Source organism: Acinonyx jubatus, chromosome E3, assembly GCF_027475565.1.
Source record: "Acinonyx jubatus isolate Ajub_Pintada_27869175 chromosome E3, VMU_Ajub_asm_v1.0, whole genome shotgun sequence".
In the NCBI taxonomy this organism is placed as follows: domain Eukaryota; kingdom Metazoa; phylum Chordata; class Mammalia; order Carnivora; family Felidae; genus Acinonyx; species Acinonyx jubatus.
In genome coordinates, this window is record NC_069398.1 from 34,310,870 (window position 1) to 34,337,389 (window position 26,520).

The 26,520-nt window shown below is 64.7% G+C and overlaps 2 protein-coding genes across 4 annotated transcripts in view; one reads left to right on the forward strand and one right to left on the reverse strand.

Annotated features, from left to right (window-relative positions):
• The window catches only part of TTYH3 (tweety family member 3), a 28,521-nt gene extending 26,819 nt beyond the window's left edge, over positions 1–1,702 (forward strand). For both annotated transcript variants that reach the window (XM_027042365.2, XM_027042366.2), the window contains one exon: positions 904–1,702. In XM_027042365.2, the coding sequence (XP_026898166.1) occupies positions 904–919 (16 nt within the window). In that variant the 3' untranslated portion in view covers positions 920–1,702. The remainder of the gene's footprint in view (positions 1–903) is intronic.
• An 8,945-nt stretch (positions 1,703–10,647) lies between these two features.
• On the reverse strand, positions 10,648–19,505 carry LFNG (LFNG O-fucosylpeptide 3-beta-N-acetylglucosaminyltransferase). 2 transcript variants are annotated; one of them, XM_053213209.1, is made up of 8 exons: positions 18,955–19,505; positions 14,286–14,334; positions 13,686–13,785; positions 13,425–13,578; positions 13,222–13,307; positions 12,593–12,755; positions 12,081–12,166; positions 10,648–11,867 (listed from the first exon to the last, which is right to left on the reverse strand). In XM_053213209.1, the coding sequence occupies exons 1-8, from the start codon at positions 19,390–19,392 to the stop codon at positions 11,801–11,803; spliced, it is 1,143 nt and encodes a 380-aa protein (XP_053069184.1). In that variant the 5' UTR covers positions 19,393–19,505; the 3' UTR covers positions 10,648–11,800. The 2 variants fall into 2 exon arrangements, with proteins under 2 accessions (XP_053069184.1, XP_026898169.1); XM_027042368.2 differs by having other exon boundaries at positions 12,593–12,758; positions 18,955–19,504.
• Between the last annotated feature and the right edge of the window lie 7,015 nt (positions 19,506–26,520).

The window sequence follows — 26,520 nt, forward strand, 5'->3', positions numbered from 1 at the left end:
GGTGCCGTCCCCCTCCCCTGCCGCTTGCCCGGGGGACGACACGGCTCCCTGGTGCCCACTGCTCCTCCCCCTGATGCTGTGTCCTGGCCAGCCGCCCGGCACTCTCGCCTTCTTCCCCACGTGGAGTGCCAGGAGGGCTCTAGGGACCAGGGAGCATCGTCCCTCCCCATCTGGGGACTCGGGAGGGGTCAGCGCAGGGCTGTGGGGTCAGCCTGCACAGGCCCCCTGACCCCGGCAACTCTTGGCACTTGGCCTGGCCTTCGTCCGCGTCCCCTTGGGCTTGTGGCCCTTTGCACCCTGCCTGGCCGCAGCACACGCCTCCTGTGTGTGTGCTCATCACGAGCGACCCCCGCGCGCGCGCGCGCACACACACACACACACACACACACACACACACACGCTTCAGGTTGGACGAGTGGCGGCCAAGACACGCCGTCCGTGCCCTCCCTCCAGGCGCCTCTGTCCCTGCGTCTAGGAGCTGGGAGGAGTCCGCAGCCCCACAGCCCATGTGACCTTCGGGGCCTCCTTTCCTGGGGCGATGGGGCAGAGTGGCCGTGGGGCCTCCTCCTTCCCAGGGCCTGACCCGCTCTCAAAGCCTGACTCCACCCTTGCATGATGGTCTCCCGCTGGGGCAGGAGTCTCCACGCGTCCCCTCAGCCCAGCCCTGGAAGGCAACCTCGACTGAGTGCACTCCTGTGCCCGGGAGGGGAGCCTGGGGCGTGGGGGCTGGCCTCCGCTCGTGGAGCCCGCCGGCCACTCCCGAGCCCCTCCACCGGGGCTCCGTCAGCCGGGCCACCGCCCTCCTGTCCCACCCTCGGGTTGCTCCTGGCTCACCTCACCAAGGCCCTCGTGTGGCTGCGTCCGCTGCCCTGCTGACCCCCTCTTCCCCTTGTCTCCCTCCAGTACACCTCCAGCATGAGAGCCAAATACCTCGCCACCAGCCAGCCTCGCCCTGACTCCAGCGGCAGCGGCCACTAGACCGCCCCGGCCGGCCACCCGCCCGCCTGCCCGCGTGCCAATCGCCCCGCCCTCCCCGTGCCAGCACTGCCGCTTCCACCCACGACCACTCGCCGGACCCTCCGCACGCACGCCAGGCCCGCTGCCGGCTCCTTTGCGGCCCCCCTTCCCTCTCCTCCCCTCCCCTCCCCTCCCCTCCTCGCAGGGGCATGGAGATGAGGAACTCCGGGCCCGCGCCCTCTCCTCGGGCCACGCGCCTGGACGCCTGGGAGCGATGCCACCGACGCGGGGCCCTGGCCCCCCACGCCTGTCCGCCTCTGAGGACCTGCGTTTGCAGAGCCCTTCCCTGGGCCGGCCCCGGCGCCGTGTCCCTGCCACCTGCCCTGCAGCACGCCGACCCTGTGGACGCCCGCGTTCTCCGGCTCGCACCCCAGCCTGCCCCTCCCCTCCCGCAGCTCTGTGCTCCCGAGGCTTCTGTTCACAGGCTGTGCGGCGCCCCCGCTGTGCCCGGCACCTGGAGGGGCCTAGGCTCCCACCTGCCCGCCGGGCTCCTGTGCGGAGAGCCCCCGGGGCGCCTCTGTGGCTCTTCCTTTTCTCTCCACCTGAACACAGGCCCCTCCTGTCGCTGCCAGAAGCCTCCCAGGGAGGCTCCGCTTCCTCTGCCTCCGGCCCAGCACTGCTCTCTCCCTCAGCGCCCACCCTGCCCGCAGGGCCTAGCCCCCCACAGCGGCGGGAGGACGGCAGGTGCCGCGCTGAGCCCCGGCCGCACGCTCAGTGCTGGCCACCTTCTTGGTGCCAAACCCCCTCCCCCACCCCAAGACTTGGCAGCTTGTCTGGTTCGTTTTTGCACTAACCACCTTTGTCACCCTAGGGCAGGCGGACTGCGGGCTGGGCAGCCCGCCCTTCTCGGTTCCCTCTCTGTCTAGGACAGGCGCGGTGTCCCGTGCCGGGCCGTGGGGCTGGACCCGAGCTGGCTGTGAACGTGCCCTCGGCCCCTGCTGCCCCTCTTGGGACTAACCACTAACCTCACCCAGCCTCCGCGGGCACCCCTGGCCGATCCAGAGCCAGCAAGTGTCACCCTGAGTCCGGGCCAGAGATGAGGCCTAAGCCGGCCAGCTGGGAGTCAAGCTGGAGTAGCCGTTTCTTCTCGGGGTGCTGCTGGGGAAAGGGCTGTAGACTGATAGGCAGCCCAGGAGCCTCGAGAGCCGTCCCTGGGCAGGTGCTGCCCCAGGATGACTGTGTCCTAGGGAACGAATGTCCCTTAGGCTGTAGGACCGAGGTCCCTGCGGCCTCAGTCTCCCTACCTGTGAAGTGGGAACAAGGCTTCCCTAAGGTGCTTTGGCTTTAGTGTACAATGTTTGCTGTGTTTCCTGCCATGGAGGGTGGGCCACCCCCAAATCAGGATGGGAAGTCCCCTGCCAGTCCCAGTCTTGGCCTAGCCAGCCTGAAACGGAGAGACTCTGGCCTGTGTGTCAAGCCAGGGGCAGCAGAGTACCACCGACAGGCACGTGTGAGGGCCCGGGCCAGGGTCCTGCGGTGGGAGGTGGGCAGCTGGCCAAGCAGCTTACAGACATGTGGGCTCTTCCTTCCAGAGCGGGGGCGGTGCCCTGCCCCAGGACAGGCCCGGGGACAGGCCGCCTGCCCTTCCTCCACGATCCTCTCTCTGTGCTGGTGTCTGGGACCAAAAGGGCAGGTGGGCTGGAGGCCAGGCCACATCTGCCCCGCCCCTGGGGCAAACCCCTGACCCGGGGAGGGAGGGAAGTGAGCAGGCAAACACTGGGGTGCCCCAGGTGGTCCTGGCGTCTGAGCCCGTGGGCATGGGCAAACCTCACCGCAGGGCACTGTGTGCCCCGGGCCCGGCCCAGCCGTTGTTCTGGGCGCCCGCGGCACACCCGCCCAGCTTTTCCTCCGGGCTCCACCGGTGCCGAGAGCGTTCCGGGCCCAGGGTCGGGGGAGGCCCCGGCAGCCCCACCCGGGTGCCACTGCTCTCCACCGCTGCTCAGAAGCACAGTCGGCTGACCGCGGCCCTGGGAGGCCGCCCGCAATGTGAATGTACATAGCATGAGAGGCGGGCGCTGCCCGGACAGGCTGTGGACCGCGGCTGTCCTGGGAGTGCCCTCCGTGCGTCGTGTGCGTGAGTGCCTGCCCCGTCTGTGACGTCCTCACGTTCTTCTACTCACCGAGGTTGGAGAAAGGAAAAGGAGAGTGATCCCGAGGGGCTCACACCCAAGCCTCAGTCTCTGGAGGGGAGCAAGTCCTACCATTGGTTTCCTTTCGTTCCAAGTGTTCAGGGTCCCCTTCCTAACCCCCATCCCAGTGACTTCTCCACATCCCTTCCCAACCCTGCACCACTGGGCCTCGCTTCCCACAGGCCCTTGACAAAGTGGGTAGCAGGTGAGAGGGAGGGTTCCCCCGGGGCCTTGAAGCGCGCCCCCCCCCCCCCTGCCCCAGCAGGGTCCAGCTGGCTCCCAAGCCCCGGACAGGCTGGGCAAGTGGGAGGCAGGGTCCGACTGGGACACCTGGTTGATGGGACTCCCCGTGCCAGCATCCACTGCCCCTGGGTCCCCTGCCACATCACCCACCCCATCTCACTATGCAATTCCAGCCCAAGTACCATCCCCTCCCTACCCAGGACCCCTGCCCAGCCCCAGACTGGTGGGGGCCTCGCTGGGGCGCAGCTGGGGGGCAGGCAGGGGGTGGGCAGGGACGTTCTATTTAGCCGTGATGGTTGCGTCTGTGCCACTTTGTTACATATAACCTGTCATTCAATATGATTTTGTTAAGACTCCGACCCTCCCGGCCCCTCTCCTGGCCCTGCACCCTCTCCCCAGTGTGATTAGTGCCCTGAGCGGGAAGGGGGAACCTGAGGCCTGAACCATTCGGCATCTTCCTCCAGAATCTTCCTCCGACCTCCGTAGGGCCAAGGCTGTATGTGCTGTCGCTGTGTTTTTTATTTTTATTTTTGGTTTTGGTTTTGGTTTTTTTTAACTGGGTTTGGGGTTTGATTTTTATTTCTTTGGGGGCTTTATTTTTCTTGGCAAATAACTAAAAATCTCGTCAATGTAATTTCTGTGGTTTCTATTCAGCTTGGGTTTCATGTTTTAAAATAAACACATTTTAAAAAACAAGCCTCTCTTCCTGAGTTGATTGGGCTCCTGCTGGAGTTTGTGGGCAGTGTGGTCACATGTTGGGAGCCAAAAGACCCCCGGGGGGTGGGGGAGGCCCAGTCGTGGCCGGGGAGCCCACCCAGGTGGGGCTTCATGAGATGGGCACGAAAAGTGGTCTTGACACCTTAAAAGCCTCACCCTGCAGTCTGGACGTGCACTGGAGCAGCCCGGGGGGACGGGATGCCTGTGTGGAGGCCCCTCCGGCCACCTGGAGAGGTGACAGGCCTGGCCCAGGGCAGGGGTGGCGGGCCAGGTGGGAGCAATGGTGGGTCCCCTTGGAGGAGCATTTCCTGAGCCCCACGGAGATGGGGCTCAGGGCACTTCCCCTGGGGGCATCTCCAGCCACGGGCCTCGCCGGAGTCCTTCCTCTCGGGTGGGTGGGATGGTGGTGGGAAAAGGAGGAAAGGAGCCCTGGTGTGTGCCCTGGCTCCTGCCCCCGGCCACTCCTGCCGACCCAACCCAACCAAAGGAACAAGAGACACAGAGGTGGTTTCTCCTAGCCCAGCAACAACCCAGCCAATGAGAAGCCATACTGCCATACTTCTCAGCCAATGAGAGGCCTCCATTCTGCTCTCCTCCAATGGGCTCCTGTCCCGAACAGCCTCCCCGCCCCCCCCCCCCCCCCCCGCAACGCACACGGTCCCCCTTCCCTCTATATAAGCCAGCGACGCAGCTTGTTCTCAGCCGGGTCTGTGGTTCAGGTGTGTGCTGTTGAGCTTGGTTCCTCCACCTCCCAAACAAGCTCGTTTTGCTGGGAAGAGGACTGGCTGCTTTGTATTTAAAGTTACCATCATTCTTGTTCTCGGCTGAGAAATGGACACTGGAAGGTGCCACAGAACCCGGCAGGGAACGTGGGAGGGCTGCTGGTGAGCTCACTTTCCTCCCCTAAAGGTAATACCACCCACCTCACAGGGGGCTCAGTGTCCCGTGGAACAGGGGGACGCACCTTTTGGCCAGGAAAGCATGTCTCCCATGCTTGGGGCACAGGTGGGCGAGGGACCTGCAAAGGCCCAGTGGAACACACCAGGCTCTCGTGGCATTGCTGGGAGCGCCTGGGGGGCAGGGCTGGGCGGGGCTGGTCCAGCAGCCTCCGATTTGACTGGCTCCTAGGGAAGGGCACCCAGAACTGGTCAGCTCTGAAGAGGGGACGCAGATCACCCAGGGCAGTGGAAGAGACAGCTGAGGCCTCCAGGGTGCCATGTGGTAAGGAGGGAGAGCTGGGGACGTGGGGCCAAGGAACCCAAAAGGCAAGAGAGTCCCATGAGGGAAAGCGTCCAGGCACTTCCTGCCCTACTTGGACCTCAGTGTCCCTGTCTGCATGTCAGGGAGGGCACAGTGGTATCCTAGTTCTAGAAGCTGCCACCTTCCTTGGGTCATGGCCCCTCCATCTTCAAAGCCAGCAGTGTAGCACGCTTCCGATCCCAGTCTGACCCTGACCCTCCTTGCCTCCCTCTTAAAAAGAAGGACCTGTGGGGGCGCCTGGGTGGCTCAGTTGGTTGAGCATCTGACTTTGGCTCAGGTCATGATTTGGCAGTTCGTGAGTTCGAGCCCCACGTCGGGCTCTGTGCTGACAGCTCAGAGCCTGGGCCTGTTTCAGATTCTGTGTCTCCCTCTCTCTGATCCTCCCCCGTTCATGCTCTGTCTCTCTCTGTCTCAAAAATAAATAAACGTTAAAAAAAAAATTAAAAAAAAAAAAAAAAGAAGGACCTGTGATTGCACTGGAGCCACCTAGATAATCCAGGATAATCATCTCTCTGTCTCGAGGTTCTTAATTTACTCACATCTACAAAGTCCCCTTTGCCGTGAAGGTAGCATATTCATAGGTTAAGGAGATTAAGATGTGACATCTTTGGGGTCTACCGTTCTGCCGACCAGGGGAAGCTAGTGTTGAGAATATCTGGGGAAAGAGGGCTCTGGGCGGCGTGAATAGCCAGGGCAAAGGTCCTGAGGCAGATACATGCCTGGTGTGTTCACACAGGGAGGTGAGGGTGACTGCAGTGGAGCGGCAAAGAGTGGTCTGATATGAAGCAAAGCTGGGAAGATGGCAGAGGGCCTGTGGGTCTCATAAGGACTTGGAGGTGGACTCTGAGGGAGGGGGAAGCCACGGAGAACCTGAGCAGACCGACGCCACGGAACATTTATCTTAACAGGATGGCCCTGGCTGCTGAGTCAGGATGGGGGCTAGGGCAGAAGCAGGAGAGCAGCTAGGAGGCTGTGGCAACATTGCAGGCCAGAGCCGAGGGCAGGCTGGGGGGGGGGGGGGGCGGGGGGCGGGGAGGATGTCCAGCTGAGGAGGGGTGAGACAGGACTCGGTTCTGGAAGGAGCACAAGCAGCACTTTCTGGCACCCTGTGTGTGGGTGTGGGGCTTGGGTTGAGCTGTGGTGGGTCCCCGGGGATGTGTTCTCATACACTGAGGTGGGGGGCCGGGGAGGGAGCAGGCACCTGGGGAGGTAGGGGGCGGTGGTGGAACAGTGAGTCTGGGAATCGGGAGAGAGCACTGGGCAGCGATGGCCAGTTGGAGTCTTTGGCTTGGATACTGTGTTTCAAGCCAGGAGTCTGGATGACATCCCCCAGGGAGTGGGTGCGGAAGAGGAGACAGCAGGACCCCTGTTTGGGGTCTGGAAGTGGGGAGGGACAACCAGCCGGGCAGGAGGAGCCCGGGACAGAGAGTGTCGTGGGAGCCACACGAAGACAGTGTCAAGGAGAGATGAGGGACCACGTCACATGCTGCCGATGACGGGGTCCGTGGGCACTGGAAGGTGACTGAGTCCGGTGGACTCAGGAAGCTGGGCACCATTGGAGTCTTGGACAAGAACCAGTGCGATGAAGCCTGACAGCTGGCTCAGGAGAGCACGGGAAAGGACGCGGGGACAGCAAGAAGCGACTCCTGGAGTTTAGCTGCAAAGCAGGAAACGGTGCCTCGGCTGGAGGGGGCGTGGCCCAGAGGCGCACGCGTGGGGGGCGTGGCCCGGAGGAGCGTGCGGGTTTGAAGATTAGGATGTTTTAAGGTAAGAGCGCGTTGGAAGCCTGGCACGGGGCTCGGCTGCAGTGGGGGAAGAGGGGCCGGTGTGCATCGGTGGAGTGGTGTTCCTGAGTCCCCAAGAAGGGTGGGGCCTAGGTCACAGTGGAGCCCCCTGCTGGCCCCGCGGTCAGAGTGGCGGTGCGGGCAGTGTTGTGGGCCCGGTGGGGTGGGTCTCATGGAGGAGGGAGGCTGAAGGAAGTGGTTGGGGGCCGGGGACGGGGAGAAGTAGGAGAGCCGGAGAGCAGGCAGGGGCGAAGTCGGGGCAGGGGGTTTCCCAGGGAGCCAAGGCTCCATCTGGAACTCGGGGTGAGACTCCCCAGAGTTCGGGGAGCTGCCCAGGTGCGGGGGGACAGGCTGCAGGAGGGTGGCCGCTAGAGGCCTGGCTGCGAGAGGGTGTGAAAACAAGAAGCCAAGGGAGGTGAAGGTGAGTTCAAAGGTGTGCCTGGACCTGGGCCTCCAGCCAGTAGAGGACAAGCCTGTGAGGTGTGAGGGGGGTGGGGGTTCAGGAGGGCCGGAGCGACTGAGCAGAGGGACAGGCAGCAGGTGGAGGCAGAGTGCGGTCGTGGGGCAGGCACGGTCTGGGGAGTGAGTGACCATGCAGTGGGGATGCAGGGGGAGGGGAGGGGAGGCCAAGGGCATGGGAAGGATCACGGACACAGAAGTAACCGGGAGCGGACGCAGGAGCCAGGACAGGAGAGCTAGCCTGTGAGCCAGGAGCCCAGATTTCCAGGAATGAGGGGACACCCGTAGAGGGCGGGGACAGCAGGTGTCCTGATCCCTTGATCGAGAAGGGTCTAAGTGGGGAGAGCATCTCCAGGAGTGAGGCAGATGCCCACCAGGGGGCGCCGGGCCCTCGGGGGACCTGAGCCGCAGGGCGGGAGCCCGGGACATTCTGCATTCCCAGCAATTTCCCCTCACGGCCCGCTGCTTGTCTGAGGCTCCCTGGGGCTCTGCTGAGTGGAGGGCCCACAGGTCCCACCGCGACGAGCCACGAGGACATGCGGTGGCCAGCCCCGTGTCAGACCCAGGGGACAGGACGGCAGCAGGAGTGACCTGCAGCAGCTGCTTAAGCTTGCTTCTTGACCTTACACAATTACGTGAACCAGATATCAGTAACAACGGTCAGGTTCGTGCTGTGAGCTTCTAAGGGCCAAAACGGGGCTGTGCACCGGGATGCTGGTGGGTCCTGGGAAAGGTCAATTTGGGCAGGGAGAGAAACCTCCAGCACTCACCACCAGCGCTGGCACCCAGGGACTGAGGTGGGTTGCACACAGATTTGGGGGGGGGGTCCCAGAAGCCTGGGCAGGGCTCCTAAGGGGCATGTGCCCGGGGGTGGGGGGCAGCCACAGCTCTGCACTCCCCACCCAGTACCCTCACGTAACCTGGACCACCTTCAGGGGTGAGACAGGAGCTGCCCCAGGTCCCTGGGTCCCTCCTAGTGATGTACCAAGTGTCTGTGTCCTGCCCTGGGCTCAGAAAGGGCTTGGCAAGGCCGGGGCTGGGGGTGGGCAGAAGGGCCTGAGGCAGCGGCAAGACTGGCAGGTCTGACAAAGAACGGGGCTGGCTCTGGTCATTCCCCTCTGCCCCCCACCCGCCCCCCACCCACCCCAGGCCCACAGAGGGCGGGACTGGCCGAAGCTGCCAGCAAGGAAGGGAGCCTCAGGGTGAGCCCTGGTGGCCTGCAGGTGCGTGGGGAAGGGCGTGGGGAAGGGCCGCGGAGACCCAGCCCCCTGCCATCCTCCCTCCCAGGTTCCAGGCATCCTGATCAGTCCTGCGTCCGCACCTCTGCCCAGGCTGTGCGAGACCCAGACCGCCAGCTCTCCCCACCGCACCTCTGCAAGGCCTTCCGTCTCCAGCACCTGACCACAGCTCTCACGCGTCTCTGGGAAGTTGGCCGTGATGGCCCCAGGTGAAGGGAAGTTTGTTTAAACTGAGCAGGGAGGGGCCCCACCCGCACCCCTCTCGGCTCCTCCCAGACCCGGCTCGCCTGGCAGCGCGGAAGCGCCGAAGCCGGAGGGGGTGGGGGTGGGGAGTACGGGGGTGGCAGGGGGGTGGCAGTTTTACTTCGGATTCTGAAAGCCCACAAATGACGGGCACTTCAGGAGGTGCGGGGGAGGGGGGGTAACTAGCCCGGCCAGGCAGGCCACCCTGCTCAGGTTATCTCCTCCGCTCCCTGACTCCTTCCTTGGGGGAAGGCCCCTTCCCCACACCCAGGAGGGCTGCACGTGGAAGAAATCAGGCTGCCGGTTCCTGTAAGGCCCCCTCCCAGACCCGCTACCCCTTCTGGGGAGCAAGAACTTCCTCCTCCCTCAGCTTCTCCCCGAGAAGAGGGAAGGCCCGGGCCCTGCCCTCTGCGCCACCTCCCAGACCCAGAGCACGGGGGCTCCCCGGTCTCAGATGAAGGCCAAGGCTCAGGGAGGGCCTGGACCAGCTCTGTGGCAGGCTCCGCCTGCCCCCACAGCGGCTGCACAGACACACCCATGCCCTAGGGCCCCGCCAGCTCAGGGGAGGCTGATCCCCAATGCCAGGGCAAGGTGGGGTCAGGCCCCGGCCAGGCGCCTCCGGGCCAGAGTAGCCACCAGCAAGAGGGTTGTGAGAAACGGGGACCTCCCTGGCCACCCCCTCCATTTGGGGGTGCTGTGTATGTGGGCATGTGTCCAGTGGGGACAGGACTGGCATCCGCCCCCGGCAGGTCAGGGGTGGGGAAAGGAAGCACTTTGCAAACGCTTTTTATTCTGATGTGTTGAGAAGGCGAAGCTTGGAGCAGAGTGGGGAGCATGGAGGTCTGGGAACCTGGAGTCGAGGGGCGGAGGCAGCTGGGGCTCAGCAAGAGGAAGAGGGCGCAAGGGCGTCCCCAGGCTGCTGGGGACTGGGGAGGGAAGCCGCAGCTGAGGCTGGCCCAGCCCCTGCCTACTCCTGCCACCCTCCACTGGATTTGAGGAAGAAAGGGCAGTGGTCATTGGGGAGCTGGTTGTTGTAGGAAACAAGGCCCGGGGACATCCTGGCCCAGCCTCCTGCGGCCTGTCCGGGTGGCATGGGGGCCCAGCTCCCAGATCATCGAGTGTGGGGTGCCCGGCACAAGGGGAGGCCGGGATCCAAGGCCCACCAGGCCTCTGAGTTTGAGGTCTCTACCGGCCCAGTTCAGTTACCTAACCTTGGCTGTCACTGGCTCTGAGCCTTAATTCGCCCATCTGCAAAATGGGACAAGGACGTGGTCTCTGGGTTTGTGATGGGGATGAAGCCAGATAAGGAGGTCCGAGCTGGGCCACAACAAGCCCCCAGCCCTCCTGCAGGGAGGGCTGGGCTCCCTGCAGCCCCTAGAGCCAGGCCAACACAGGCTGCAGCTGCAAAGCCTTAGGGCTGCTCCTCTGGATGAGACCTGTGGATCCAGCCACCCCCCCCCCCACCGCCCCCACATGAGTACCTGAGCCCCCAGTCCCCTGGAACCACCTCAGACAGACCTGCACCTCAGGCCCAACTTCCAGCAAAACCAGGACCCCTGGGGTTGCCCCAAAGAGCACTTTTATTCACAGCAAAGGACGTCACCATAGCAACCACACTTCAATTCCCTGAGAACTTTCCCATTATCTGTCGCTTTCCTACCTATGTCTTTGCAGAAGGAAAAACAGAAGACAAAACACATCCCACGGGCCAGGTGCACCATGCTGGGCCTGTGGGAGACAGGTACTATGCACGAGGTGGGGGAGGAGAGTCCAGAGCCCGGGACATATAAATACGTGCAGTGTTGGACATTTCCATCAGCTTTAACGACAAAGATATCTCACGTTTGGCTTCTGCTTTTTCTGATCCACAGAAAAGATAAAATAACACCTGCCCCCCCCCCAAGAAAAAACGACAAAACACCCTACTTTTTACCCACCCCCTTATGAGAAACCAGCACAGTAAAAAAATACTGTCACAATATTTACAGACACACCCACTATGGGCGACTTTCTCTCTGCTTCAAAGAGGAGATAAAATGCTCAGCTCTGTCTCCCCATCGTGGGAAGAGACAAAGAGAAGACACCAGAGAGGGCTGGAGAGACTCCCCACCCAGGACGGCCGGGAGGGGAGCCACTGTTCCCCTAGCCACACGGCCCCTAGGAGCTTAAAGGAGTGGCTGGACCCAGGTGCTGTTTCTCTGCTTCCCAGTGCCTGGGCCAGAGCTCAGTGGGAGAAGGGGGCTCGGGACGCCCCCTACAGAACCCGGCTTCCCTGCACTGAGCAACACTCAGTTGTCCCGGGGGCTCTGAGGAGGGGCCAGGATCTCAGGGCGCAGGTGCCCCAGCACAGAGCCTGCAGGTCCACGCAGAGCAGCCCCCAATCCCCATGTTGCTCTAAGACTCTGAGATGGTAAGAAAACTGCCCTCAGAGCGACCTCCGATGCAGGCACGTGCTTCCGGGATGGGGCTCTGGAGCCCGCTGACCCGAGGCACAGAGGCACGTGGGAACGCAGACAAGTGGCCCTTTTGCCCGCTCCCTGGCAGAACAGGACCGCCCAGCAGTCTGCTCCACGGACCGGCGCACGGCACACACACAGACGTAGGCACAGCCCCGGGGAGCCTCGAACGCCAAGGCCAGGGCGGCACAACACGGGTCCCCGGGGCCTTTGGATACCAGGGGCGCCCGAGGACGGGGTCTCAGCCGTGGCGGCTAGAAGATGCTGGTGTGAGGACACCAGGGCGTGTCTGGGTACAGGTGGCAGTGGATGGAGCGGAACCTGTGGGGACAGAGCAGGGGGCCGGTCCGTGCGGGGAGGGCGGGCCGAGCACCCATCGTCCGACCCGCCGCACCAGGAGGGGCCCTGCGGCATGAGCAGGGCGTCGAGGCGCCCTCTTGGTAGTCAAGCCGCTCAACCACACCCGCTCTGGCAGACGCCCTAGGGGACCCTACATAGGTCACAACCTCTCTCTCTGGGCCTCAGTTTCCTCACCTGGACGGGTCGGCCTCCACGGAGAAGGGCCCCTTCACGTGGATGGCGTTCCGCTTATTTTCAAACATGCCGTAGCTGAGGGTCACCTGTGCGGGGAGGGGCAGAGTGAAGCCGGGAGCTGCCCCCGCGCCCCCGGCTTTGTCCACAGCCGGCCGTTGCGGTTCGGGGCGCCAGGACAGCCTCGCCTTCTGGCCTCCCCCGGACCAAGAAGGAAGGTCTGTGAGTCACGCTGCACCCACCCCACCTGCTCTGCACAAGCCGGGAGTGAGGTCCAGGGCGGGGACTTCGGCGAGGGCCAGCAGAGTCGTCTGCTGGTGCAGGAAAAGCCCCAGACGGCACAGAGTGGGAGTGTCGCATGGGGTGTGAGCAGGGTCCCGCCAGTGGGGGGTTTGGGTATCCCAGCGGCGGCCCTTCCCGACTTCCCTATTTACCACCCAGCGCTCCCTCCTCCCCCCACTTCCTTCCCCTGCCCACTTGCCCCTTCGCTCGTGGCTGGGCGGCGGGCGGCGCACCTGCTCGTGGAGCTCCGAGGCCGGCACCTGCTGCAGGTTCTCCAGGTGGGAGTGGAAGAGCCCGCTGCGGATGAGGGGCACCCCCAGGAGGGCCTCCACGATGTAGCCGATGGTGCAGTCGTCCGGCAAGCGGATGCGCTCGGCCGTGTTCATGAAGTGGCCCCTGCTGCAGAAAGGGAGGAGAGGACGAGAGGGGATGAGCTGAGGCGAGGCGGGAGCCAGCCGCCCACTGGCAGCCCGGCAGGATCCTGCCAGGCAGCACCAGCACAGAAGGAAGAAGCCAGCTCCAAGGGAAGGGGGACACGCCCCTGTGGAGCAGGGTACAGACCCCGTCTGCGTTCCTCACAGGCTCGCGTGCCAGCCCGGCACCCTCCTCTGCGCCAGCCTGACAATTCTGAGTCCGGGGGCGACTGGGTGCAGAAAGGAGTCCCGCCCGACGGTGCCTGGGGCCGGTGCTCACACCAGCCCTCGTGCCTGGCAGGCGGGAGGGGACCAGTGGTGGGGAACGTGACGCGGCCTGCCTGCGCACGTGAGGTTGGGGCACCCGCAGCTGGGAAAGTGAACCAAACCAAGCCAGGGGGGGGTCTTTGGGACCGAGGGCGGCCTCACCTGTGTACCAGGGCACCCACCTGGCCCACGGGCTCATCTTCAGGGCCAGCCCCTGGCTGATGCAGAAGCCAGCCCCACCGGTGGCAAACCAGAAGTGGACGGGACGCTGCAGGAGGGAATGCAGGGGACCGTGAGACCCTCACCCCAGGCCACAGGGACACCTCTGGCCTCCTCCCCACTCCACTCAGCCGTGCGTGGGGGGCACGGGGCGGGGAACGCTCACCATCGTGTTCTCGCTGACCCTCTCCGTGGCCTGGATGGGCCTGTCCAGACTGGGCTTGCCAATGTAAACGTCCTGGGTGTGCGGGTAGCTGGCCAGCAGCCGCAGCAAAGCCCTGACGTTGACGTAGTTGTCATCATCCACGTGACAAAACCACCTGGAGAGAAGCAGGGCCGGTAGAGAGAGGAAGAGAGAGGCAGAGAGAGCATCGCTGGGGGGAGGACCTCCGGAGCAGGCACCTGAGGGACCGGGGCCAACACTCACTTCCTCCCGGACTCCATGAAGTGGTCGAACTCCACGGCCATCTTGCAGGACAGGGCCTGGCGGCTGTGGGCAGCTGAGCAGTTGGTGTTCACCACGTTGCCTGTGAACAAGGCAGGGGGCTGTAAGCGGGTCCGGGCTGGCTCGGGGAGGACGGCGGCCACAGCAGAGCAGGACAGAGTGGGTGACTGTCCCAGGGCGCCCCGGGTTCAAGCTGTACCTTGCAGCGGCCCCCTCCCTCCGCCCCCCCCCCCCCCCCCCGCCCCGCACAAGGCTCAAGGCCTGGAGATCACGCCCGCCCCCCCCAGCCCCCCCTCCTCCGGGACAACCCGATCCCGCCCCTGCCCATTCAGGCGGCTTTTTCCCAGCACCGGCCACCTGTTGCCGCCACATCAGCTCAAAGGGCCCCGGGAGCTGAAAGGGCCTCATTTGCATGAGAATTGGGTGGGGGGGCTCCCCGAGTGGCAGGGCGGAGCCTTGAGCAAACCAGTTGAGTAAACTGCCCTCCCTGGCCCGTGGCCTCGGTGACCTCTCCGGAGGGGAGGGAAGCGTTCCTCCCAGGCGTGGAGCCCCCCACGCCTCCCCCCCAAGCCCGGGGCTCACCGGTGCGCCTGGCCAGGGCTTCATCCTCCCCGTCGGTGAAAATGAACGTCTGGAAGGAGAAACGTGGTCTTGAATAGGCAGCTCTGTGTCTCCCCTGCCCCCGGGGCCACGGTGGGGGACGTCCAGGGCTGGGCACCCTGGGGCTTCAGCAGCTAGAGCTCAGCCACACCCACTCTCCGTCCTTCTGCTGTGGGCCTCAGTTTCCCCAGGTGCACGGAGTGGGTCTCAAGTGCCCATTCTAAGTAGAAGGAGGGCTGGGGGCTGGGACTCCTGCAGACACCCCCCCCCCCCATCGCCCCGTCGACAGCTGGGCCCAAGGTCACCCAGCGGCTGTGCCGGCACGAGCCAGGTGGGGCGCCCCGCCCACCCACCAGGTAACCGGCTCCCCGCCCACCCCACACACCTGGCGGGGCACACACCCTTATTGACACAGCGCCTAGCCTGTGGGAGGGGGTAGAGGGCCGTGGTGGGGGGACAGGCAGAGGAGGTCGGCTTCGGGAAGCCAAGTCTCAATCAGTCAGGGACAAAGGCCTCTGCTGGACGGCCGCCAAGCCCTGGCGGACAAAGGGCCCGGAGGGAGGATGAATCACCAGGCATTGTCCGCCAGCTTTGTCCTGGGCCGCGCGGCGAGGGGCGCCGGGCTGGCCTTAACTCGGCCGCGTTAAGCGGGAGTGGCCGTGCTGCCCATTACCATACAGCTGGCCTGTTTAACTGGGCCAGGCTGGGCGAGAGGTCCGACGGGCAGGGGTGCGGCCACAGCACTGCGGTCCTCTGGGCCGGGCCCTGAAGCCTGGCCCCTCTCGCCCCGAGCGGTGTGACTGGCCGGGCAGGTCACCTTCTCTGAGCCAAAGAAGCCACCGCTGTTCTCTGGAGACTCCGACGGTCAGCAGGGTTGAGGCAGGAAACCGCCTGTGCCCCAGCCCACAGAGCAGTACCCCCAGCAGCTCCCCTCCTCCCCCTACGCCCCCCCCACCCCCCCACCCCCCCCCCCGCAGCTCCGGCAAGGAAATCCAGGCTGGCAGACGGGCCTTGCCCAAGGCCACATCAAGGCTCCACCTGTGCCAGCACTGGGCCACCCCTGCCAGGAGCGCTCCGAGGAAGGGGGCGGGCAGCGGGGCGGGGCCAGGAGCTGCCGGCACCCGCCTGGGCCCGTCAGCACACGGGGAGGAATGTTCCTTCCTCTGCCTGGCCCGCCCAGCGCGTGCCGCCCAGCGCACCCGGGCATGGCTGAGTGCAAAGCCTGGGGCCCATGGCCGAAGTGGGGGGGGGGGGTGGGCTCTGAGCACAGGCGGTGGGAGACCCCCCCACCTCCGTGCCCACCAGACCTCAGTTTCCTTTTATGGGTCCTAGGGAGGCTCTGGCATGCGGAGGCTCAGAGCACAGCACACACCCAGGAACCGGGGGACCCACCTGGGGTCCCCACCCTCCTTTGGATGGCTCCAGCCCCTTGCCCAGCCTGACTCCAGACCCGGACACACACTCAGGTGAGGCCATGAGCTGCTGAGCTGGCTTAGAGCTGGAGAAGGGGCAGGCCCCAGGTATGTCCTCTCCATGCACGCACCCCCTCCTTCCAGGGCCCTGCAGGCACCCCAAGGCGGCCCGCACGCACAGACTCGCACCCAGCCCCCCACCCACTCCCCAGCATCTCAGCCCAGGAATGCTGTGGGAGGCCCAGGCCGGCCAGTGCAGACGCGCACTGCCGTCGCTGGATTAAAAGGAAAATGCTTTCTTAATGAGATCAAGCGAGGCCTGTTCTCCCGCGCTTTGGTGGTGCCCTAAAAACCCAGCCCAAGGCTACGGAGATTAAAGTCACCTTTGTTCAGCTTCGGGGAGAGCAAGGCAGGCGGCCTGAAGAGGAGTTCGGGGAAGGGTGGGGCTGTGGGGGGTGTGAGGGTGCCAGGCCTCCGGTCTCCCAGCATCAGAGCAACCAGCAGAGAAAGCCACAGACAGGCTGCCTGGTGGCTCAGAGCCTCAGTTTCCCCCTCTGTCAAATGGGCATAACGAGAGCTCACATGTATGTACCCAGAGCAAAGCACTGAGACTGACTCCTTTCTTTGGTCTCCATAACGGCCCTGAGAGGTAGACACTGTACTACCTGGGTGGACAGTGGGGAAACTGAGGACCAGAGAGGGGCAGCCTCCAGCCTGTGGTCACAGCCAGGGGGCAGAGGTGGTGCTAATCTAGCCCAAAGTGCCTCCCAGGGACTGAGACCACCCCCCTCCGGGCCACCTCCCCACTTCCCTACGATGGGGCTGAAGGAGGAAGAGGGGGGCAGCAGGGGCGGCAGGGCTGGCCCAGCGCGGGCGGGGGGGACACCCACAGGAAGCGGCATTGTTCCTGGAGCTGCGATTCAAAGAAACACAGGATGCCAAGCTCTCCCCCAGCAATTGTGGCCGCTGTGGTGGCAGCCGCGGCAGCCTGGCCCACCACTTGGAGGGGTGGGGGAGGAACGTGGGGGCCGAAGGCCCAGCCCCTCGTCCTGGACTTCAGGGACTGTCGTAGTGTGGTCCCTGCTGACCGCCATCCCCCCCCACCCCCCTACTATCACTCCAATTGCGGGAAGTGTTTTACACATACCCCATGCTTGTGCTCTCAGTCTAGCTCAAATGGCACCTCCTCCAGGAAGTCTCCCAACCCTCCATGTGAGTCAGATGCCCACTCTCAGCTTGCACAGCCTCTCAGGGTTTCCGCCACCAAAGCCCTGACTTCTTCGGGTGTTCCACATCCAAGTGGGTCTGAATCACCATGCACAGGACTGGGAGAGGAGGACCCTCAGCTGTGACGGTTTCGAGGACCCCCTCCCCCACACGGGGAGGTGAGGAACTCTTGCTCGCTGTGACACAAGAACTGATGCCGGGGTGGGGGTGGGGGGGCAGATTCAGCTTCTCCTGGTTGGGGTCAGCCGTCAAAGAGGAAACTGAGCAGCCCTTAAACAGGGACGTCAGGGCCCAGGGCAGTGACGTCGCCCCCCCCCACCCCCCGCCCCGGTTCCTGAGGACCTGTTGGGCTCATTCCCTCCACCTCCAGGTTTGGCCGCCCTCTTTCACAACACCATACTGGAAGGACGATGCTTGCCCCACATCAGAGATGAGGAGACTGAGGGTCACAAAGGCCCTGGGCTTTGCCCAAGATCACCCCTGCTGGGACTCGTACCTGAGACCCCCCTGACCACATCCCCTCTGTTGGAGAAAGCCCCCAAAGTCCAAGACGAGCAGAGCTCAGAACCCGGGGGCGGTCCAGAGGGGGCTGAATGCTGCCAAAGGTCACATGGCAGGAAGGCCGAGTCCTGGGGGTAGGGTGCCCGGCTCAGGGATGGTGCCCCACAAGGGCTGTCAGTCAGGGATGGGGGGGCCCGCAGGCCCCCTCATCGCCAGGCAACCTGAGTGGCCAGCGCGCCAGCGGCGGTTCCCATGGAGCGCATAGCTGCACACAAGAGGCCGGGTGCCTTTCTCCGCTGGAGAAAGGGGCTTTGTTACCTTGCCCAAGCGGCCGGCGTGAGAGCCGCCGGGCGCTGGGAATCCTAACGGCCCGGCGGCCAAACAAAACCCGCGGCCCCCGCCGCCCCCTCCCGCCGGCCCGCTGAGCCCCTGGGAAAGGGGATGCTGCTTTCCCAGGAGGCTGCCACGGGACTCCCAGGGCCCCCCTCGCAACGCTGGGACCAGAGAGGACCCTTCCCCCCACCCCGGCCCCCATCATGACCTCACCAGAACCCTGTCCCCGAACAGGGCTCAGCCACCCCAGAAGATCCCAGGCCTTGAGGTTCCAACAGGGAGGAACAGGTGTGGGGTCTTCTCTGAGCCCTCGTCCCAGGCAAGGGTCCCTCAACTTTACCCCAAATGCCCACTTAGTCCCTTGAATCTCCCAGCCCAGGGGCGTTCCCCCGCTGCCCCTCCCGCCCTCCGGCGGGGCCCGCACTGCCCTGTCCCGCCCCAACCCAACCGTCCTGCTGCAGCCCCGAGGGAGATTTTCAAAGTGGGGTGTGTCTTTATTATGTGTGGAGGAAGCTGGTGCTCAACTAGGGTGCAGTAAAGCACAAGGTTCCAGGCTCCAAAGATTCCTACGCTGTGGGGAGAGGGTCTCCGCACAGGCCCCCAAAACCCGGTGCTCTCTTTCCAGATACATCCTCCAGGACTCACTCACACCCACCCAAAGTCATCTTTAGCAAAGACTTGTCTTCATTCCACAGCAAAGACTCTCCCAGCCCTATGCGGGGCGGCAGGGGTGGTTCTAACCCTGACCCCATCACTGACGAAAGCGTCGTCCTCTCCAGGGAAGGGTCTGAGCCCAGGGTGGATGCCCCACTCAGAATCTGCCTTGGGGTGGTGTGGAGACAACTGCACCTTATTAATGCGCTCCAAAGTTTGGGGAGGAGAAGGGCGTAAGAAGCATCACAGGGCACCAAACCCCCAAAAACTGGCAGCTGGTGTGTAGGGTCAACGCATACCATCCAAGACTCTGGAAGTTGGATGGAGTAGGGTCCCCATCTGACACTTCCACAACTCTATGGGGAGAGTGACCCCATCAAGGAGACTGGTCTGGAAAGGGACGGGTTGGTGTCACCACCCCAGATATTCCAGGTGGCTGGACAGAGTGCAGCCTGGCGCCCTTCGTATACTGCCACCAGCTGCGCAAGACGGCACCCCTACCCCGCCCAGGCGTGGGGGCTCACCATCTGCTTGTGGCGCGAGATCCAGGTCTCCAGCAGCAGGTCGAGGCGCGCGCGGTGAAACTTTCTGGTGGTCTTGACCGCGATGAAGACGTCGTGGGGCGCCAGCGGCTCCGCTGGGGGCGGCGGGTGGCCGTCGGCGGGGCGGGGGGCGCCCCCGGGCGGCGGGCCCGCGTCTCTGCGCGCGCGGGTCAGCAGGCTGAAGTACTCGGACAGACTGTGCACCTCGCGGGCGAGCGCAGCGGGAGCCGCCGCCGCCTCCGCCGCCTCCAGCCCGGGAGCCGGGGCCGCCCCCGCGGGGCCCGCCAGGCTGCGCAGCGCTCGCCGGCCGCGCTCGGCGGGCACCGGGGGCGGGGGCGGGTCCGCCGTGAGCACCAGCAGGCAGGCGAGCAGCGCGCCCGCCAGCGCCAGCAGCAGGCGTCGGCCGCAGCGCTTGAGCATGGTGGGGTGGCGGCCCCCGGCGCGCCCTGCCCGGTGCGCCCTGCCCTGCCCCGCCCCGCAGACCGGCGCGCAGGATCCCGGGTCCCGCGGCGCGTTGGGCTGTCCACTGCCCGCGCCCCACGCTCTTAAACCTCCCCGCCGGACTCCGCCCTCCGGGGGCGTGGCCCCCTCGAGGGCCCGCCCCCCCCGCGCGCTCACTGGCTCCCGGGCCCTGGGGCGGGACCTCGCGCCGGTCGCCCCCCGAGACGCTCAGCGCCCACGTGGGGCCGCGGCGGGGGTCTGGGAAAGGCCCGCCGGGCGCCGCCGCCCCCGCCCCTTGTGAGCACGTGCACGCCCCGCCCCGCCCGGGTCGTCCCCCGCGGGCAGCCGAGGGGCGTGGGGCTTGGGGCCGGGCCCGCCCCGGTGGCCCCGAAGGGGAAAGCAGGCTGGCCAGCGCCGGCGGGGGCTGCACGGGGCGTCTGGCACGCGGAAGGGCGCGCCCTCAGCGCGGTGACCGGGGTTCTGGCACGGGGGCTTCGGGCTCGGTAGTCCCGCCGGAGCCGTCCTGACTTCCTCGCTGGGCGCTGCCCCTCCCCGAGCCCGGCGTCCTGCGCTTGGGGTGCTGCGTGCCGAGGACGTGGGGCGGCGTGTAGGCGGACTAAGGTCTAAGTCCTTTCTGCCTCGGGCAGCGGTTATTAGTACCGAGGAGGGGCTTAGCCGCCCGAGCCGCAGGTAGGGCCACGAGGTTGCAGCGAGAAAGCACCTGTATCAAATTCCACCTTCAGCTCCACCCCGCCCCCCCCCCCCACCCGAGGTAATTTCCTCAAGTCCCAGCCCGACGGCGGGGGTGGTGGGGTTGTTCCCCAAATCCTCCAGGCGCCCTGTGGCGAGAAGGAACTGAGGTCGCCCCTCCCCTCGCGGGATGAAAGGCTGCTTTTTGTCCCATTTGGTCCCTCTACTATCCGGCCAGATGTGGCCCAGCTGTGCCCCCGCCCCGCCTCCCCCGGCACACGGCGGCCCCCGCCCCCAGGCCTTCCCACGGGTCGGGCCGGCCCACCGCACGAGCAGGGGCGGCAGGAATGCGCGCCAGCAGCCCGGGCTGACGGCGAGGGGCGAGGGGCCCGGAAGTGGCCGAGGGGCCCCCTGGCGCGGGAGCTGGGTCCGAGTTCTCTGCCCTCAGCATCTTCCGGAAGCTCAGCTGGGGCGGCTCTCCGCTTGGCTGCGCCTCCTTCCCGTCCCGTCCCTCCTCGGCTCTGGCACCCCCTCCTTAGGAGGCCCTCTGCGACCACCGGGGCCACAGCCCCTGCCCGCTCAGGTCACAGCTCACTCTGCCCGCTGGCCAGTTACTTCCGCAGAGCTTAGCCCCCTGCCTGCGGTGGCGTTGTGGGTGCCGGTGCCTCTTCCTCCGCCTGAGTGTCGCCTGCGGGAGAACAGGCCTGGAGCGCAGTGGGTGCTCGCTAAGGATTTGCTGCGTAAATGCCCCCAGGGGGCTGTGGCCCATTTGCTCCCAGAGCTCTGGGGCCCTAGCCCTAGCCCCCGTGTCATGGCGTGTGATGGGAGATAGTGAGATAGTGGTTCCCAGGCCTCTTCCTGCCCCCGCCCCCCCAGGTAATTAGCAGGCGCCACCTCAGGCAGACAGTTGCCTGAGCAGATGGTGCTGGCTGTGCCCAAGTGACAAGTCTCCCGTGGTGTCACCTCCTGCCATAAACCCCGCCCCCATCAGCCAGAGCCCAGCCTTGGAGCCTCTAGGCAGCCGGAGAGGCGGGGTGGGCAGGGGAGGAAAGGGCCCTACGGCTGTATGGGCTGCCCCCAAACAGTCAGCTGAGCCGCAGCCCAGCCCAGCCTAGCCTCAGGTCTGAAGTCCCTGTGCCCTTGCCTCACCACCAACTCCCACTGACCCCATATCTGGGCTATTTTGAGAAGGAGCCCCCTCCACTCCCCTCATCTCTCCTCAGGAAGTCTTGGGCAGTCTCCACCCTGGTCTCCCTTCCCTACCTGCTCTATGTATTCTCTACTCAGTGACCAGACAGATCTAGCCCCCCCCCCGCCAATGGATCAGAATCTTCCACGGCTCCCCATTGCCTCTGAGTTCAAATCCTGGTCTGCTGTCTACTTCCCTGGGAACTCATTCCCAGCCCCGTTTCTTGCTGCACCCTGCAATCCTCCCCATTCCCCAACAGCCCAAGCACCACTGAGCCCTCATATCTTTGCATGAGCCGTGCCCGGGATTCAGGTCAGTGGCTTCTATACTTAGCGGTACCCACTAGATGCTGAGTGTTCTGCAAGAGAAGCGAGAGAACAGCACACGGCCGCGTCAGCCCATACTCCCACCAGACAAGGTCCTGTGGCCCCCCGCCGAGGAGATAGCACTGCCTGCCCGCACCCCAGAGCACCCCTGCTTTCTCCGACTGGTGCCCTTGGACACACCAGACAGCAGGAGCAGTGTACCCATTGTACAGAAGCCAAGGATGCGGGGGGGGGGGGGTGGGCAGGAGACGGGGTTACTGAGAGGGGCTGGTCCAGCCTGGCAGGGGCTAGAGGGAGTTTCCTGCGCCTCTCCGCAGCCAGGCTGGGGCGTGGGGGGCCCCCGGGTGCGGCTGCCGTCTGGGAACAGCAGGACAAAGCCTTATAGCATTCTTGTGGGGGCCGTGGGCTTTGGCAAGAGTGATTCAGTTTCTTTGCTGTCAGGAGAATGGAATTTCGTGGTGACTCCTTGAGGTCTAAAAACTGTAGGGGGGTGGCCTGCTCAGCTGCCCCCGCCCCTTCCCCAGCCTGAGGTGAGCCCCTCCCTGCCCCTGACCTAGGTGCACCGGCTCCTACCAGGGACCCACTGAGCCAAACAGCAGCAGGGGAAGTGGGGGTGCTGGGCTGAGGACAGGAAATGGGGAGCTCGAGAAGGGATGGGGGGCGGCTGACCAGGTTGCCGGGAAGCCCCTTGGGACGTTAAGGTCCCGGGGGGAGGGGGCTGGGAGTGGAGGCTGGACCAGGGCTCTGCTCTGGGCACAGGCACAAACTCAGCCCGGGGGTGGGTGTTGCCCTCTGGAGCCAGACTGCTGGCCTTGCAAACCCACAGGGGCCCCTTCTCAGCTTTAGACCTGGACCCGGGATGTTCCTTCCCTGAAACTCAGTTTCCCCACCCATAACATGAGGATAACACTACCCTCCATTTTATAAGGTGCTTCCGGGCAGAAGGTCGGAGAAGCAAGCAGCCTGGCTCTCTTGCCTGGGGACGTTGGGTCTGTGTGCCTCCTGGGCAGCAGACCTCCACTCAGCGTGGTGTCTCCGCCAGGCTGGGGCCCCGGGGAAGGCACGTGGCTGAATGACCTCAGAGCCGCCCCTGAAATTTAGAGCGGTGGCCTCGGAAAGCGGGCCCACCTGACCACAGAGCCCCACGGGGCTCTACTCTGCCCCCACATCAGGCTCAGAGGCAGTATTGTGTCCCCACCTGAACTCAGCCTCCTTTCTCTGCTGGGGCTCAGCCCGGGGCCTCCCGTGGATGGGGGTCTGTCCCACCAGCTACTGGAAACCCCTTCTCCACAGGCTCCCGGGGTCCTTGGGGCCGGCTTCCCCTGGATTGTTTCTTTCCTGGGAAGATCCAGGAGATATAGCGGGTGGCCCCGTTAGCTCGCAGGAAGTCATCCGAGGCAGGCAGGCTGCGTGTCACTGCAACAGGGAAGGCCCTGTCCCAACCCCACCGTGAGCTGGTGGCAGGAAGACGGAGTTGGGGCTCCTGGACGGGCAGACATGAGGACGCTGCCCCCGCGCTGCCGTGAGGGCATCAGAGGATAACTGGCAAGAAGGGAAACTTCTGGATGCCAAGGCGCCCCTAGCAGGCAATGAGTGGCACGGTCACAGAAGCCCCAGCCCAGAAGCTTCTGGACAGGGAGTCCCGCTGGCAGGAGGGGAAGGTTGGCTCAGGAGCCCAGTGCAGCCGGCTCCACGGCAGGAGGGAGGGGGCACAGCGGGCAGCAGCAGCTGATTCCCATTACTGCAGCTGGGGTGGGCGCTGCCCCCACGGGAAGAATGAACAGTCTACAGCTGTGAATAGAGCCCCCAGCCCAGCCCGGCCCGCCCGCACGCCCGCTCTGCCCGGAACCCCTCACCCCCAGGCCTCGCTTTGTGTGGTCTTGGGCCAGTTCCCTCCCTCTGCAGATCTCGGGATTTCACTTGACTTTGTAATAGGGATATGGCCGGTGCCTTCCCTTCCCCGCCCACCCTTGGCTGGTACCCTGCAGGCGTAGAGAAACAATGAGCCCTGGCGACATGGCCCATTGGCCTGAACTCTGGGGCCTGGAGTGGTCGCAGTGGCCCGGTGACTTGGCCTAGGTGGCTGAGTAAGGCTTCAGGGGACACCCTTCAAGGCCAGCCAGGTGCCACCTCTTCCCTCAGCCCTCAGCCCCTGTGGCACCTGCCCCCATCCTGGTCCTGACCACGAGATAATAACTGCCCATTTCCCTGCCTGCTTCCCCAGCTAGCCTGGGAGGTCAGGGGCCATGCTGAGTTCCTCAGCAGTGCCTGCCACAAAGCAGGTGCTCAGTAAACAAACACTGGCTGGACAGATGAGGAAGGGAAGGGAGAGACAGATGGACGGAAAGGCAAAAAGGCAGAGAGAGGTCCTGGGGATGACTGGCAAGGTGCCGGATGTGGGCTACGAGAGGGCAGAAACACTGTGTCATTTGTAGCTGTTGTCCTCAGTGCTTAGAAGGGTACGTGGTGTGTCTTAGGTACCTTAGAAACATCCGTTGGATGATACATGGATGGATGGGCAGATGGACAGACAGACGCACGCATGGGTGGACGGACTGGGTGGACGGATGGATGCGTGTAGATACACGGACATGCAGAGGCTCAAGGGAGGGCCCCTGCTTCTGTCCCCCAAGCACCCAGCCCCGGGGAATGTGGGTTTCAGGGGAAGGAGGGAGGCCCGGCGTGGCTGCCCACTGAACTGTGAGCTGGCACCGGGGCCTGAGGGCAGAGCTGTGGAGGGTGGCAGGGGGCTGGCAGGGGCTGATGCCCGTAGTTCTCAGTGACCATACACTGTGTGCCCACCTACGCTGGGAGGGTCTCACTCAAGCAGTTGGTCTTGCAGATTGGACATGGGCGGTGCAGAGCGGAGAAGAGGCACGCCTCTGACCCCATAGCCAGTCGGGGACGAGTCTCTCTGCCGTGGGGCAGGGCTTCGAACACCAGAAGGGAGACGGGCCCAGGCCTGGCAGCTGCACCTCTCCCTGGTGGCTCTGCGCTGGGGCCAGACTGGGCTAATCTGATTTGCAGCCCCCAGGAGCAGAGCCCCGGCCGTGAGGACACATTACTGATGTGCTACAGCGGCCAGACACCCACCAGGGAGACACCAGAACCACTTTGCCCCAGCCAGCCTTTGTCTCGCCAAGAATGGCTAGCTTGTGCTGTGGCCACGGGGTGGGGAGTGGTTGTCCCCGTGCCTGCCAGGCCCCAGGCATGACCCCTCGCCCCAGTCATGACCTGGTGCCCATGTCAATGGGACCAGACCCTGGGGGCAGTGGAAGGAGGGGCTCCTGGCCGGATGGAGGTGGTAGGGATCGGAGTCTTGTCTCAAAGGGCGCCCCCGCCCCCACTTCATGACCCCGACCTTATCTCTGTAACTCCCTGACCTCAGGTTCCTCCTCTGCGACAGGAGTCGAGTTGAGTGAGCCCCTCACTCCCAGGGGTGGAGAAGGATATGGCATTCATCTCTATTTTAGGCGGCCCTGGAAGTGACGGGAGGGGGAGGTTATGTGCCCAGGAGTGGCAACCACACCCACAAAAAGATAAGCCACCACCACGGCACCCATTCGTCCACCCGTCTGACGGTCCATCTGTCCACTCACCCAACGATTCGACGGGATCCCCGGCACCTTCTCCACCCCTGGCTCTGCGTGGCTCCGGGTGGTTTAGGAGGTGAGTCAGACGCAGCTCCTGGCCTCAGGGAGCTCACACTCTTGTGGGAGGATCTGCCAGGCTCTCAGACGTCCTCCCAGCAGAGAGATGGCGGTCAGGGCCGGGAGACGGGTCAAGCCCAAGTGTGCCCAGAGCCCAGGCGAGGGATAATCCACTGTGTGCCAGGGCCGGGGGTAGTGAGCATCAGGCAAGGCTTCTAGGAAAAGGTGGTGACTGGCGAAGGTTTGGGTGGGGGGGAGGGTGGGAAGGCAGGAAGGGGTGCTGCCCAGAGGTGGGGGGGGGAGGCGGGAAGGGGTGCTGCCCAGAGGTGGGGGGGAGGCGGGAAGGGGTGCTGCCCAGAGGTGGGGGGGGTCACGCAGCTCGGCGGGGGTCTGAGTCGATGAGCAGAGGGACGTGAAGCTGGAGAGCTGAGCAGGAGCCGGCCGGTCCTGGGTCAGGGTCAGGGTCAGGGTCAGGGTCAGGCCTGGGAGGCAATGGGGAACCACAGAAGGTCTGCCAGCAAAAGGGATGTGGTTCGAGCTGCATTGTAGGAGGAGGGGGAGCCCGGGCAAGAGGAGTCAGCCCCGGGCCGTCTGTCCCTCCAGGCCTCATGCCCTTGCGGCCAGGCCTTTGCTCTCCCTGCTCCCTGTCCTGAGAGGCTCTGGCAACAGGAGAATTTTTTCAGGAGGGCAGGGCCAGCTCCTCAGAGGTAGGTGGGCCCTGGTAGGAAGGGGTGGGAGAGGCAAGGAGGATGGGACAGGGCTGAGGTCCGCATCAGAGGGAAGGCCAGGCCTCTCTCTGCAGCCCTGGCTGCTTTGTATACACACGGTCCACAGGGACCAGCCCAGGAGACATTTGGGGCGTTTGGCAATGCCTGGAGACATTTTTGGATGCCACGCCCGGGGGTAATGCACAGCCAGTGCATCCAGTCAGTAAAAGCCGGAGGTGCTGCTGAATGCCCTACGATGTGCAAGCCGGGCCCCCAACAAAGAATTGTCCAACTGGAGAAATCGCCATCCGCATGACTGGCCTCTCCCAAGGCAGGAGCCTCCGTGGGGCACTCAGGGTGGCTCCTGGCCACGCCTGGGGTCCCTGACAGGTATGCGTGAGCCTGGCGGGGAGGCCCCGACAAGCAGTTTGCTCCCCACTTCCTGCCAAGGTCATGTGAGGGCAGAGGATGCGGCGGGCAGGGCTGCCGGGACAGTGCGCCAGCCCGGCAGCGGAAGGATGACACAGGGGGCTCCTGTGGGTGGC

What these genes read in the sequence shown, in the direction of transcription:
- LFNG (XM_027042368.2), bottom strand. Translation starts at nt 19,392, where the DNA reads ATGCTCAAGCGCTGCGGCCGACGCCTGCTGCTGGCGCTGGCGGGCGCG. An exon ending in TCTCGCGCCACAAGCAGATG is followed by an intron (nt 14,335 to 18,954) that starts GTGAGCCCCCAC and finishes TTCTCCTTCCAG; the next exon opens with ACGTTCATTTTCACCGACGG. An exon ending in AGCCCTGGCCAGGCGCACCG is followed by an intron (nt 13,786 to 14,285) that starts GTGAGCCCCGGG and finishes CCTTGTTCACAG; the next exon opens with GCAACGTGGTGAACACCAAC.